Consider the following 15,676-nt stretch of genomic DNA (forward strand, 5'->3'; position numbering starts at 1 on the left):
GAGTGAAGCCAGGAGACATGGTGTGCATTCCTGGGGAGAAAGGACCTGACCCCAGAGCACATAGCGCAGTGTAGCAATCTCTTGGTGCACTGGGATAGAGCAGGTCCCTTCCTGGAGTACTTTGGAAAGGTGGTTTATTGCCTCCGCCAGGACAAAAGACCCTGCAGGTGCCAGCCAGTGGTCTTTTATCTGCAGGTTGGAGAGACTCCACTCTGGAACAGGGGAGAGTTGGGTCCTTTACGACTTTGATTAGCCTAGCGCCTAGAAGGTGCAGAACTGTGGAGCAGGGAAAACTGACTGCCTGAACAGCATGGTTTGAGGTCCCTGGTATGGGGAGAAGAGCCTGGAATGTCACCATTTTTCCCCTCAGCATCAATATGGTGGGACTTCAGAGAGAAGCACAACAGCCCCCAGTGGAGGCAGGGCAAAACCCTGCCCCTCTGTGCCTGGCAACTGCTTATTTACTGGAGCAAGACTGACTCATCCAATGCAGCCAGCCTCTCCACCAGAGCAGCACAGCCACCGTTCCCAGGCACCAATAGACAAACTGTTTTTCTCTTTTATTATTTTATTTACATTTTCCTTCCCTCTTCCTTTTTTTTTAAATCAGACTTATAGTTTCTGATTTATTTTTGGTCAATTCTTATTCATGCATTTTCAGGCATTTTCATTCTATCCTTTTTCCATTGTTTCTCTTTCTTCTTTATTTTCATTTCTCCTTGTCTGTAATTAGCCTCATGGTTTTTTGATTCTCTTTTTTTTTCTCCCCTTTCATTTTTCTTTTTTTATGAGGTCAAGGTTCCCTTTTCTTTCTTTCTTTCTTTCTTTCTTTCTTCTTTCTTTCTTTCTTCTTTCTTTTTATTTTCCAGGGTTACTTCAACAAACAAATCAAAACACATCTGATTGAAAGTCCAAACATTCCACCACTACAAGTGAGGAGAAACTCTGCAGAGGACTGACTGGTGGGATAGAGCAGCCAAAACATAACAATAGAGTGCAAACAGCATTCACCAAAAACACTTTCTGGAGTGCCAGGCCCTGGACAATGTATGACTCCTTTTTAATATAATAGTACTCTCAGGTGCAGGACACATAACAAGCTTTTAAGACATGCAAAAGAGAGAAACTTAGCCAAAATGACAGTACAGAGGAATTCTCCCCAAAAGAAAGGTCAAGAAAAATCACAGCCAGAGAATTGCTCAAATCAGATATTAAAAATGAATCTGAACAAGAATTCAGAATAACAGTCATAAGACTCATAGCTGGGCTTAAAAAAAGCATAGAAGACACCAGAGAAACTCTTGCTGCAGAGATCAGCAGAACTTGTCAGGATGAAGCAAAAATGCTATAACTGAGATGAACAATAAACTAGATACAGTGACAGCAAGGATGGAAGAAGCAGAGGAGAGAATAGGTGAAATAGAAGATAAAATTATGGAAAAAATGAAGCTGGAAAAAAAGAGGGAAAGGAAATTACTAGATCATAAGGGGAGAAATAGAAAACTAAGTGATTCCATGAAACAAAACAATATCTGTATCATAGGAGCCCCAGAAAAAGAAGAGACAGAAAAAGGGGCAGAAGGTTTATTTGAACACATTATAGCTGAGAACTTCCCTAATCTGGGGAAAGAAACAGGTATCCAAGTCCAAAAGGCATAGATATTGCCCTTCAAAATCAACAAAAACAGGACACCATGACATATCATAGTGAAACTAGCAAAATAAATAAATAAATAAATAAAGAGAGAATTCTGAAAGCAGCTAGGGACAAAAGGTCTTTAACCTACAAGGGTAGACACATAAGGTTAGTAGCAGACCTCTCCACTTAAACTTGGCAGGCTAGAAAGGACTGGCAGGAAATATTCAATGTGCTGAATAGGAAAAATATGCAGCCAAGAATCCTTTATACAGCAAGGCTGTCATTCAGAATAGAAGGAGAGATAAAGACTTCCCCAAACAAACAAAAACTAAAGGAGTTTGTGATCACTAAACCAGCCCTGCAAGAGATCCTAAGGGGGACTCTGTGAATCGAAAGCAGCAAAGACTACAAAGAACCAGAAAACATCACAACAAATATAAAATCTACAGATAAAAAATGTCACTAAATTAATATCTTTCAATAATCACTCTGAATGTGAATGGACTGAATGCCCCAATCAAAAGACATAGGGTATCAGATCGTTAAAAACAAACAGACAAAAAACAAAGACAAAAACAAAAACAAAACAGATCCAGTTACCAAGTATATGCTGCCTACAAGAGACAGATTTTAGACCTGAGGACACCTGAAGATTGAAAGTGAGGGGATGGAGAATCATCTATCATGCTAATGGACATCAAAAGAAAGCCAGAGTAGCCATACTTATATCAGAAAACTAGATTTTATTTTTTATTTTCTTACAATTTTTTAATGTTTATTTTTGATAGAGAGAGAGAGACAGAGCATGAGTGGGGGAGGGGGCAGAGAGAGAGGGAGACACAGATCCAAAATGGGCTCCAGGCTCTAAGCTGTCAGCACAGAGCCCGATGTAAGGCTTAAACTCATGAACCATGAGATCGTGACTTGAGCTGAAGTCAGACGTTTAACTGACTGAGCCACCCAAGTGCCCCAAGACAAACTAGAGTTTAAAACAATGATTGTAACAAGAGATGAAGAAGGGCATTATATCAGAATTAAGGGGTCTATCCAGCAAGAAGAACTAACAATTGTAAATATTTATGCCCCCAGTGTGATTCCCAAATATATAAATCGATTAATCACAAACATAAACAAAACTATTGATAATAATACCATAATTGTAGGTGACTTTAATACTTCACTTATAGCAATGGACAGATCATTTAGGCAGAAAATCAACAAGGAAACAATGGCTCTGAATGACAGATTGGACCAGATGGACATAATAGATATGTTTAGAACATTTCATCCTAAAGCAGCAGAATACACATTCTTCTCAAGTGTACATGGGACAGTCTCCAAAATACATCACATATTGAGTCACAAAGCATCTTTCAATAGGTAAAAAAAGATTGAGATTATCCCATGCGTATTTTCAGATCACAATGCCAGGAAACTTTAAATCAACCACAAGAAAAAATTTTGAAAGCCCCAAAATACATGGAGGTTAAAGAACATCCTACTAAATAATGAATGAGCTAACCAGGAAATTAAAGAAGAAATTAAAAATTACATGGAAGCAAAGGAAAATGAAAACATGACAGGCCAAACCCTTTGGGATGCAAGCAAAGGCAGTCCTAAGAGGAAAAGACATTGCAGTTCAGGCCTATCTCAAGAAGCAAGAAAGATCCCAAATATACAACCTAACCTTACACCTAAGGGAGCTAGCAAATGAACAGCAAATAAAGCCTAAAGCCAGCAGAAGAAAGGAAATAACAAAGATTAGAGCAAAAATCAATGCTATCAAAACCAAAAATACAGTAGAACAGATCAATGAAATTAGGAGCTGCTTTTTTGAAAGAATAAATAAATTGATAAGCCCCTAGCCAGACTTCTCAAAAAGAGAGAGGACTCAAATAGATAAAATCACTAATGAAAGAGGAAGATCACAACCAATACCACAGAAATATAAACAGTTATAAAATAATACTCTGAAAAATTATATGCACTGAAAAATCTTTAAGAAATGGACAAATTCCTAGACACACACTACCAAAACTCAAACAGGAAGAAATAGAAAATTTGAACAGACCCATAACTAGCAAAGATATTGAATCAGTTATCAAACACCTCCCAACAAATAAGAGTCCTGAACCGGATAGCCTTCTACGGGAATTCTACCAGACATTTAAGCAGAGTTAATACCTATTCTCTCAAACCGTTTCAAGAAATAGAAATAGAAGGAAAGTTTCCAAACTCATTCTATGAAGCCAGCCTTACCTTGATTCCAAAACCAGACAAAGACCCCACTAAAAAGGAGAATTACAAACCAATATCTCTGATGAGGAAGGATGTAAAAATTGTCAAGATACTAGCAAATTGAATTCAATAGTACATTAAAAGATCATTCACCATGATCAAGTGGAATTTATTCCTGGATTGCATGCTGGTACAATATTAGCAAATCAATCAATATGATACACCACGTTAATAGAAGAAAAGTATAAGAACCATATAACCATGTCAATAGATGCATTCTTTCTTGATAAAAACCCTCAAGAAAGTTGGGATAGAAGGAACATGCCTTACCATCATAAAAGCCATATGGGAAAGCCCACAGCTAATATCATCCTTAATGAGGAAAAACAGCTTTCCCCCTAAGATCAGGAACATGGCAGGGATATACACTCTCACCACTCTTCTTCAACTTAGTGTTGGAAGTCTTAGCCTCAGAAGTCAGACAACAAAATGAAATAAAAGGCATCCAAATTGGCAAAGAAGAAGTGAAACTTTAGCTCTTTTCAGATGACATGATACTCTACATGGAAAACCTGAAAGACTCCACCAAAAAAACTGCTAGAGCTGATCCATGAATTCAGTAAAGTCATAGGATATAAAATCCATGTACAAAAATCGGTTGCATTCCTATACACCAATAGTGAAGCAACAGAAAGAGATATCAGGGAATTGATCCCATTTATAATTGCACCAAAAAACATAAAATACCTAGGAATAAACCTAACCAAAGAGGTAAAAGATCTGTATGCTGGAAACTATAGAAAGCTTATTAAAGAAACTGAAGAAGACACAAAGAAATGGAAAACATTCCATGCTCATGAATTGGAAAAACAAATATTTTTAAAATGTCAATACTACCCAAAACTATCTATACATTCAATGCAAACCCTATCAAAATAACACCAGCATTCTTCACAGAGCTGGAATAAACAATCCTAAAATTTATATGGAACCAGAAAAGACCCTGAATAGCCAAAATAATGTTGAAAGAAAACCAAAGCTGGAGGCATCAGAATCTCAGACTTTAAGCTGTAGTACAAAGCGATGATCATCAAGACAGTATGGTATGGGGCGCCTGGGTGGCTCAGTTGGTTGAGCGTTTGACTTCGGCTCAGGTCATGGTCTCATGGTTTGTGGGTTCAAGACCTGCATCAGGCTGTGTGCTGACAGCTCAGAGCCTGGGGCCTGCTTCAGATTCTGTGTCTCCCTCTCTCTCTGCCCCTCCCCTGCTCGCACTCTCTCTGTCTCGCTTAAAAATAAATAAACATTAAAATATTTTTTAAAAAGACAGTACAGTAGGGGCACAAAAACAGACACATAGATCAATGGAATAGAATAGAGAACCCAGAAATGGACCCACAAATATATGGGCAACTAATGTTTAACAAAACAGGGAAGAGTATGTAATGTGAAAAAGACAATCTCTTTAGCAAATGGTGCTTGGAGAACTAGACAGCAACATGCAGAAGAATGAAATTGGACCACTTTCTTACACCATACACAAAAGTAAATTCAAAATGGATGAAAAACCTAAATTGAGACAGGAAACCATCAAAATTCTAGCCTACTAGGCTAAATAATTTTGTATGCCTACTAGGAGTAGAACTTATAAGAGGTTCTTTTGAAAATATGTCCAGTGAATGAGAAAAGGACACATTTGAGAATATTTCTATGTAAACAATTAAGGCTGAATTAGGTTCTTCATCCAGAAATATTGGAGTGTAAGCTGACATGAAAGTACATTCATATTTGATTGGTTATACTGTAGGAGATGGAAATTTGGGCTCCTGTATCTACTCTAAGTGGGTTTATCACAATGTGGAGAAGTTCTAAGTGCAAACATTCATAATTCAATAAAGTGATTTATAGAATGTTACATTTAGCTGATATGTAAGTGGTAAGTTTCCAGATTCCTGGGATCTTGGGTATTTCTGTTAATATTGTGCTATGGGAATTTTAGTGCAGAGCAAGAAAGTACACTTGGGCTCCTACCCACCTTGGGAGACAGTGAATTTTGATCACTCAAGTCTCTTTCTTTGTATTACAAATATCCCAGAGCAAAGTTTAGGAAACTAGAATGCAAAAAAGTAAAATCCATTCCTGTGGCCCAAACATGTTCCATTGAGTAGCCTGTTCCACTGGATGGAATCTTTCTTGTGGTACTTAAATAATGAAGTGCTAGTGTCCTGGTTACACTACTATCAAGGGTGTAACCCTCTGAGACAGCTGGGCTTAGTCTCAGAAAGGCTTTCCCTTTCAGGTAAGGCTAATAATGGTAGATACCCCATGATGAGAGGGTGCTTTACCTCACTCGGAGTGCTGCCTTTCCCTTGGAATGTTGTCTTGCCTATTGGTAAGTAAGAGCTGTGTGGGTAAATATTAGCATTGCTATGGAAGCAGGGAGAGGCTGCTAGAAATCGGCATTATGATCCCCTGCCCTCAAGATATTATTTTATGAAAATTAACATATCTCTTACATGATTTTTATATACCATAAAAAAGATAGTGTGTAAACCTATTAAAACTAAAGTTGAAAAGACCTTATAAAAGAAGTGATGGGACAAACTGTACGCAATGTAAACTTGTCCTGCAAAAGCTTAAAAACATATCAGGAAAACATATCATTTCTTTTAAAGTAATAAACTAGATTTTTACAATTACATCATAAAACTTCAGTATGGTAAGAATTAAAGCATGAAAAGAAGCAACACATTTTTCCTATTTATTTACTTAGATTGCATACCTAGAATCTTCAGCTCAGCACTCGCAAAAATGGCTCCGTATTTATTTTCGGCCAAACACTGATACATTCCAGCATCTGATTGATTCACGTTGTGGATCATCAATACTCCATTAACCATCTCAATCCTATTCTGTAATAAAATAAAAATAAATAGATAAAGAAAATGAATAAATCATACAGATTTTGCAGTTACTCTCTTCTAGGCCGAGGGAAAGAAGCCTCCGATGAATGCAGTTGAACATTATTTGACAAGTTAATAACACAAATTTACTGTTCATTATTTTATGATAAAATGTCTTTTGTAAGTTATAACTATTTCTTGGTCAAAAAAGACATCATAACAGTATTTTACTGTAGTTACTCTTAGGAGTTTTAGTTTCAGTTTTGTTTTTATACTGAGCAGTTTTTTTTTTTTTTGATATACTAGATCAGCCTATAAAATATAATCAGCAGATAATGCTTTTGGTTGAGCTCATTTTACATAAGAAGAAGGGGTTCACATGTGGAAAAAATTGTGATTTTAGACAAGTAAGATCAAAGTTAAAACCAGCCCAGGTCAAACGAAGAATCCTTTTGCTAGGAGCACCTGTGTGGCTCAGTTAAGTGTCTGACTTTGGCTTAGGTCATGATATTGTGGTTTGTGGGCTGAAGCCCTGCGTCGGGATCCATGCTGGCAGTGTGGAGCCTGCTTAGGATTCTCTCTATCCCTCTCTCTGCCCTTCCCCTACTCACACTTTTTCTCTCTCTCAAAATAGATAAACATAAAAATAAAAAAGAATCCCTTTGTTATATTAATGTGATCAGAAGTTTACCTTTTCTCACTTCTTGACAAACTAAAACAAATAAAAAAACTGCCCTGCAACTGGATTCTGTACAAAATTATTGACCAAAAAATATAAACTCATTATCAGATAAAATTTAATATAGAACTCAGAAAACCGAGCATGTGCAAATTGAGGTCAACTGAAGCCAAGAGCTCATTTCAAAAACAAATTTGAAATTTAAAATGCTGTTAAGGTATCCTGTCTACTTAATGCCAAACAAATAATTCTTTCAATTTTAGTGATCAGTGGTTTACCTATCAACAGAGATGCCAAGTAAGTTTACATAATTTTCAAAATAAGCCCATTCACTTTGCAACAGTATTATCTGCCAGTGGAATTTACTGGGATGCTGCAAGAAAATACGACCAGCATAGTCTTTTCTCAAGGTTTATCTGGTATCCCCAGGAAATTAGAGAGAAAGAGACAATGAATCAATGACTCAGGATTCTCACACCCTCAGTTTTAATGGCTCTATAGTTATTTGTATTTCTGTATTCGTTTTCTGTAATTGTGTTTTGTTTTGGCCTAACCGGTTTTATAAGAGAATGTTGGAGCTGGATGGGACTGTGGGGATGATATGATCCAATCTCTTCATTTTATAAAGGAACGAACTGAAGCCCAAAGAGGTGAATGACAGACAAGAGACCTCTTGGTAGTGGTAGGACCTGGGCATAATCTGTGTTCGGAATTTCAACCTCATATACCACCCTTCCATTTTTGGCCATAAATAGTGAACTATTCTCGCCTTGCCCTCCTTTCTGCAAAGGTCATACAAGGGAGTTGGCTAAAATTATTACCATCATTTTAAAACTAAACAGTAATTGATTTATTTTCAAATCCAGTACATGTTTCAAAAATATGCAGAGTTACTAAAAAAAAAATTAGTTTTTTAAATCCTATTAAGTAGGATGTCACAGAACCTGTCCAAGATACAGAAAGCTAGGATTCTATAATAGTCTCGTCTCTCACCAGATACATGATCTTGGACAAGTCACTTTACTTCTGGGGCAAATTCCACCATCTGCAAAGTGACACAACAAGCTAGATGATATCTAAAAGTCAGCTAGAGACAGCAATGAATCTATGATAATAATTGATATTTTCCCATGAATTTATAGGATCAAATAAAACTTAAACTAACAACATGTTCCTCAAAAATGAATGAGGTAATTAAAAACAAAATTTTAGGGGCGCCTGAGTGGCTCAGTCAGTTAAGCGTCTGACTTCGGCTCAGGTCATGATCTCGCGGTTCATGAGTTTGATCCCTGCGTCAGGCTCTATGCTGACAGCTTGGAGCCTGGAGCCTGTTTTGGATTCTGTGTCTCCCTCTTTCTCTGACCCTCCCCCATTCATGCTCTGCCTCTGTCTCAAAAATAAAAATAAACGTTAAAAATTTTATTTATAAATACATTTTATTTCTCACTTCACTACATTAGGAGGCATATACAAGAAATGACTTTCAATAAGACAAAAGGAGGATAGTTTGTCATATCCTGTGTGAAATCCTGTTAAAATTACACTGGAACAGATTAACAGTTACCAACAGTACCTGAGGCAAGAGGGACACTCCATTCTTCAGCCAACGGTATGTGGGTCGGGGTTTTCCAGTAGCCTTACATTCCCATCGGAGAGGGCTCCCACTGTCCAACTGAGTGTCATTCAGTTTTTCTACCCAGTGTGGGTAAGCTGTAAGAGTTTAAGAATTAAAGAAGGATGACTTCATTTTTCAAACACTTTACCAAATTCAAAATTCATGTGGAAATATTACTTGCATTAATTTTTTTTATCAATTCACATAATTGTAGGTATTCAGAAGAAGCACAACATTGCATTGCACACAGAACTCTATATCCTGTGTAAAAAGATATAGCAGTGATAATATTTTGATAATTTAAAACACTTTTGTAAGCTAGGTCAAGTATATCTTATTGTTTTACCCAACTTACAGCAAGTGGCTACAGTCTCCCCAAGGTATCAGAACTTGTTTAATAGGAAATCAAGTGCTTAGAGGCATCCTTTTTTTCCAGACATTGAGGCAGCGTTAGTGCAAGGTGATATAATACAAAAAGACCATTTATTGAATAATTGCTTTGCTTTTTTATTTTTGTTTTTTCTAAAATAAATTGAATTGCATAGGAAAAATAATTTGTTAATTCAAATTTCTCTTGGTGCAAAATTTTTTATATATTTATTAACATTCTTCAAAACTTTTTAAAATCCTTTTTCAAAATTACAACAGAGAAAAACTACTTTATCAAGAAAGAGATAATGTACTTGTTTACAACCTGTAAGACACAAAATAGTGTCTTTCCTCCATTGGATAATTTTTAAAATAAAACTACTAAAAACAAATGACTCTTTGTCCACAAAAACACTGAAAAAACTGAAACAATCGTTATAAATATTGAACAATTATTTTTCTCTAGCAAATTTTTTGGCATTAACCTATAACATATTTTACTTTGTGACAGTGAGGACTTTGATCACTGATTCATTCACTTCATACTATTTAGGCCTTTCTTGGTCTTAGAAGTTATTAAGGATATAGGAGCATCTATGTCATTTCTTTTTTAGGAGTTTATATTGTGGTAGAGGAAGCCTAACGTCAATGCTATAGGATATGGTAGCACAAGAAAGGAAAGAAGATGTACTAAAGGAAACTGCACCTGAATACTAGAATAGTGGGTCTAAAGGGACAATAGTGGGTCCAAAACCTAAGCAGTTTAAAAGGGAGGAAACAGAGGGAGAGAGAAAGAACTCTCATTTATTACTCGTTAGTCCTAGACACTGAGCTACATTATCAATTAATCCCTGTTACATCGATCCTGAAAACAAACATCTAATTTTATGAATCAGGAAACTTTGCCTCAGAGAGGTTAAAAAAAAATTTACCCAAGGTCACACAATTAATAAGGCATAGAAACCACATTCAAAGTCAGATATTTCTGACTCCAGGCAGCATACAATTATTTCATTCTACTCTGGCACATTAAAACATGAATTGGAAGCATTTATTGCATTCCTAGTGTGTTTTGCCTTCTCCTGATCTCTGAATGGGAATTTTGTTTTCAATAGCTCATTGGTCTTCTAGATAATGACTGTAAGGAGCCTTACTTTGGCATATTCAGAATTTGTAGGCCTTTGAACACATTCTGTGACCCAACATCAACATCTGATTCAATATCATCAGCCTAGGAGCTATCAAGCAAAAATCTTGCCATGGTGAGCTTCAAATATTAGCTTTCATGACTTTCATGCCTGTCTTTTAAAATGAGTCCCTTTTTAGTTATCTCTCATGCATGCTAAAAATGCTGATAGGAATGGTAAGATACAAAAGTAACATTAAAATCTACTTTCTCATTGGGGCTTTCTGTAAACTTTACTACCCTGCTTTGCCAGTCTACTTCATACTATTCATGATCCTTGTAATCCAAGCACACAGGTTTACTGTCTCCCAAGAACACCCTGCATCTTCTTCAAATTGTTAAATCCACCTGGAATGTTCTACTTTTCTTCTTTGTCTCTTTTAATTCTAATAATAATTCAAGTTTGAGTCTAAATCATATAAGGTTTCCTTTTTTTAATTTTATTTTTTATTTTTTTAAATTTACATCCAAATTAGTTAGCATATAGTGCAACAATGATATCAGGAGTAGATTCCTTAGTGCCCCTTACCCATTTAGCCCACCCCCCTCCACACAACCCCTCTAGTAACCCTCAATTTGTTCTCCATATTTATGAATCTCTTCTGTTTTGCCCCCCTCCCTGTTTTTATATTATTTTTATTTCCCTTCACTTATATTCATTTGTTTTGTCTCTTAAAGTCCTTATATGAGTGAAGTCATATGATTTTTGTCTTTCTCTGACTGACTAATTTCACTTAGCATAATACCCTCCAGTTCCATCCATGTAGTTGCAAATGGCAAGATTTCATTCTTTTTGATAGCCACGTAATACTCTGTGGTTATGTATATATACCATATATATATATATATATATATATATATGTATACCATATGTATACCATATATACCATATGTATGTGTGTGTGTGTGTGTGTGTATATATATACATATATATAACATATATAACATATATATATATATATAGTGTGTGTGTGTGTGTGTGTATATATATCTCATCTTGTTTATCCATTCAGCTGAACAGAATGCTTGATAGGAAAAATAACAAAACATAACAAAGCAAATCTTTGTCTTGGAAAAGCTTAATAATCAAATTGTAGACATTGGAAGGCATTAAAATTTGTGAGGGCACTCTCCAGAGATCTTTTAAAAATAAGGAAATCTATAATACTACACTACAATGAAAATAAAATTCTATTTCTTATTGGATATTTGGGGAAATTATTAGTTGTGGGGCACATGATACATATTTAAATTCATAGATCACATATCTTTATATAATATTTTCCTCTACACAAAGTACCTCCTGTTGAGATATCCTTGCATATAAAACTGCTTAAAATTGTTTAATTTCCTTCCTTCCTTCCTCTTTTCCTCCTATCCTCCTTACTTCTTTCTTCTTTTTGTTTTTTTCATTGTTTCTTTTCATCTTAACTGAGAACTTTAACAAATAGGGTTCGATTTATGTTGGAAATATAAAGACTAAAAATTTGTGTGTCTAGTATATTTGTGTGACTAGTCTTTGATTAATCATCAGAAGTTAAAAGCCATAGAAATAATCAAAGAAATTATTTCACCTATAAAACTACCATATGTTATAAAAAAGACATATTTAATAGAATACATATGTAGTTTTTTTCTAAGTTTCAATTGTTATTTTTTCAATTTATTCAATTATGTTTTTTTGTAGTTTAATTTTTTTTTCAATTTCATGAGTATTGTTATTCGAATGTATTGGTTAAATAACACCTGTAAGTTTACCTTTATTTTTATTATTTTAGTACCATGGACTTTTTGTTGTGTTATTTGTTGCATTATGTTTACAATATAGATCTTTTTTTAAAATTATTTTTTTTTGAGAGAGAGGGGGAGAGCATTGAGGAGGGACAGAGAGAGAGAGAGGGAGAGACAGAAACCCAAGCAGACTCCACACTGTCAGTGCAGAACCTGACATGGGGCTTGATGTCACACACTGTGAGATTATGACCTGAGTTGAAATCAAGAGTCAGAGGCTTAACCAACTGAGTCACCCAAGGACCCCTACAGATTCTTAATTATAAATACCGTGTGGCTTAAATTTATGCCTACCACCTATGTTGGCACTCATTTTTTAATGATTTGACCAAAAACAACAACAACAACAACAACAACAAAAACAGAGACTAGAAAGGTTGTCTTAAAACCTTGGCTCATCCATTGAGCTAAACAACTAACTGAACATGTAAAACATTCCCATAATTACACTTTCATGAAGACAGTGAGAACACAAGAAAAACTATATGTTTTCAGTACTCAGTGAATATTGAACATATAGGTTAAAGTGTCAGCCTCTACTTTTTTCATTGGTTGAAGATCAGGTTACAGAACTTCCAACAAAAATCCATTCTCCTAAAAGGAGAACATTCCAAATACAAACCATGGATACAGTGAAATATTCATGCATCATGCTATTCTGTATCAACTGTCAGGAGGAAATGCTAGCCAAGATCTTTAAATTCTACAGAGTTTCAGGGGTGAGGAGAAAAGCCCTTATGTCAAAGGCAACAGATTTAAAAGTACAAATTGGGTGACTATGTAATAACCAAGACAGTTCCGGAAGTGAAATAGAGCTTTTTGTTATTGTCCCAGTGCTACAGACATAAACTGGAACTATTTGGGCAAAATCAGGAGCAGCGTAGAAAAAACTACCCTAAAAATGGGCTACAGTGAAAGGCCAAATTCTTCCAAGATACCTTCCCAAATTGTCAGATGTTATATACCAGAGTAGCCAGCTAGCCCAGTTTCTTTTTCTAGTCAATAATCTTAATTATTCTCTATTCAAAATGATGCATGTTTTGGGAAGGTCTGTCCTTACCTGGCTGGCCTGCATCGTACATCTAATTGTGCATGACAAGGAGAGTTCACAGTTTGTTTCTTAGTAGTACATTCTCTTACCAGAAGGTAAACCAGTAATATTAAGTGAAATCAATTTTATTTCTTTTTTCTTGGAAATAATCATTACTACTATGAATCAAGTAGCTGGAATGGAGAGAGGTACAATGGAGTAGTGCCATGTGGGAGGTTCTGTCCTGTACTGTAAATCTAATTATAACTTAGGTGTGGGCCAATTTTCACCACCCAGAAAGATTTGGAAATTTTCCCAAATTGCCTTAAGAGTAACAGTCTCTCCTTGTATTTCTTTGTGTGGTTTTGAGTGACAATGCTCTGGTTGAACACTTGTCTTTCAGTATCAGATTTTTATTTGTAGAGAGAAACTGGTATAACTTCACACTTTGGAGTATAAACCAACATAATGTATTTGAATGTTAATTATTGTTCATTGGGGTACAGAAGCAAGAATTTTTACCCCTATGGCTACACAGTTGACTTAATGATGTAGTAAGAAATTGTGAACAGTTTGCTTTGTGAGTTTCATCAAACTATAATACCCATGGCCTAAATAAACAAACCAGTGCTAGTACTTGAGTCTTACAAACTTCTAAATGGCTCTATGTTTTTCTTCAGGATGCTTTCCCCTGTTTAGCCTTTAAAGAAAGGCTTAAAGATATCCTTTGGAAAGCTTTCTCTGATTCATCCCAGTAGATGCAGTAGAATCTGCTCCCACAATCCTTTGCACATGCCTTTATCACTGCAGACAACATGCTCTGTTCTAATGTGGGGTTTGCATTTCATCTAATCTGGTGGACCACGAATTCCTTCAAAGTTCTACTGCTAGTATGTAGAGCAATAATAGGCTTTTAATAAACATTAATTGAATAAATGAATGAATGAAATATGTATGGTAGAGTAATAAGGTTGGACTACTGAATTCCTAAAGGAGTTATTAGAGATCAAGAAAGAAAAACCAGTTTAAATTCAGATATTAATGTTTCAAACTGTTCTTTAAGAGTTCCTTTGCAGGGCATTAAGCTTTTTAGGTGAATGGATCTTGAGATACAGTGACAGTTGTAGTTGTTTGGTGGGTTCAGCCAAATAGGCAATTTGGATAGTTTTATATTGAAAGCATTTGAAGTTTCTTATATCAATGTTCTAGATTATAGTGTTCCTCTTTGTGTGTATGTGTGTGTGTTTGTGTGTGTGTGTGTGTATGTCTTCATATAGGAAATAAGAATACTATCACTTACCCATTATGTTTAATGTACATTATAAAAGCAAATATGAAAAGTAGATACAACTTATGATCCTCAGAAGTAAAGATGAAATTGTAGATACTTTTTGAAGTAGATTTTCCCAGTTCTTATACACAACCTGGTTGGTTCTTTGGCATTTTTGGATATATAAATGTTTGTATGTTGTAGAGGCTATTTATCATACAGATATATTAATATAGGCCAGGGGTCAGAAAAGTTTTTCTGTAAAGGACCAGATAGTAGATATTTTAGGCTTTGCAAATCAGCTACTTAATTCTGTCTCAACTGCCTCATTCTGCCATAGCAGTGTAAAAGCTGACATAGACAATATGTAAACAAATGGGTGTGGTTGTGTTCCAGTAAAATTTTCTTTTCTTTCTTTTAAAAAATTTTTAATGTTGATTCATTTTTTTTGAGAAAGAGAGACAGAGTGTGAGTCGGGGAGGGGCAGAGAGAGAGGGTGACACAGAATCTGAAGCAAGCTCCAGGCTCTAAGTCGTCAGCACAGAGCCTGACGCAGGGCTGAAACTCATGAACCATGAGATCATGACCTGGCCAAAGTCGGACGCTTAACCGACTGAGCCACCCAGGCGCCCCTAAAATTTTATTTTCAAAAAAGTGACATCTGGGCAGGATTTGGTGCATGGGCAATACATTGAAATTCCTGATTCAGGCCAATGGCAAGAATAAATTAATAAAGGTTACAAGATTTTTAATTTATCAGAGAATGGCTTTGGTGCAAGGAAAACATCTCATTTTTAAGTATAGCCACTCTCTATTCTATACAAAGAACCTACTATTTCCCCATTCATTTTTAATTCAAAGCACTTCTGTGGATAGCGTAATTTTACATGATGTTTTACCATGCAAAAATAGTATGATTATAAATTATTACTTGGTTTTTATGTACTACCTAACAA

The 15,676-nt window shown here is 35.6% G+C and overlaps 1 protein-coding gene across 1 annotated transcript in view; it reads right to left on the reverse strand.

Moving 5' to 3' along the window:
- CNTN5 (contactin 5) overlaps positions 1-15,676 on the reverse strand; it is a 1,382,461-nt gene that overhangs the window by 290,261 nt on the left and 1,076,524 nt on the right. Inside the window, exons 11-12 of the mRNA XM_043579878.1 lie at positions 9,033-9,169; positions 6,660-6,789 (exon numbers count right to left, since the gene is read on the reverse strand). Coding sequence (XP_043435813.1) covers positions 6,660-6,789; positions 9,033-9,169 — 267 coding nt within the window. The remainder of the gene's footprint in view (positions 1-6,659; positions 6,790-9,032; positions 9,170-15,676) is intronic.

The sequence above is a fragment of the Prionailurus bengalensis genome, chromosome D1, assembly GCF_016509475.1.
Source record: "Prionailurus bengalensis isolate Pbe53 chromosome D1, Fcat_Pben_1.1_paternal_pri, whole genome shotgun sequence".
In the NCBI taxonomy this organism is placed as follows: Eukaryota; Metazoa; Chordata; class Mammalia; order Carnivora; family Felidae; genus Prionailurus; species Prionailurus bengalensis.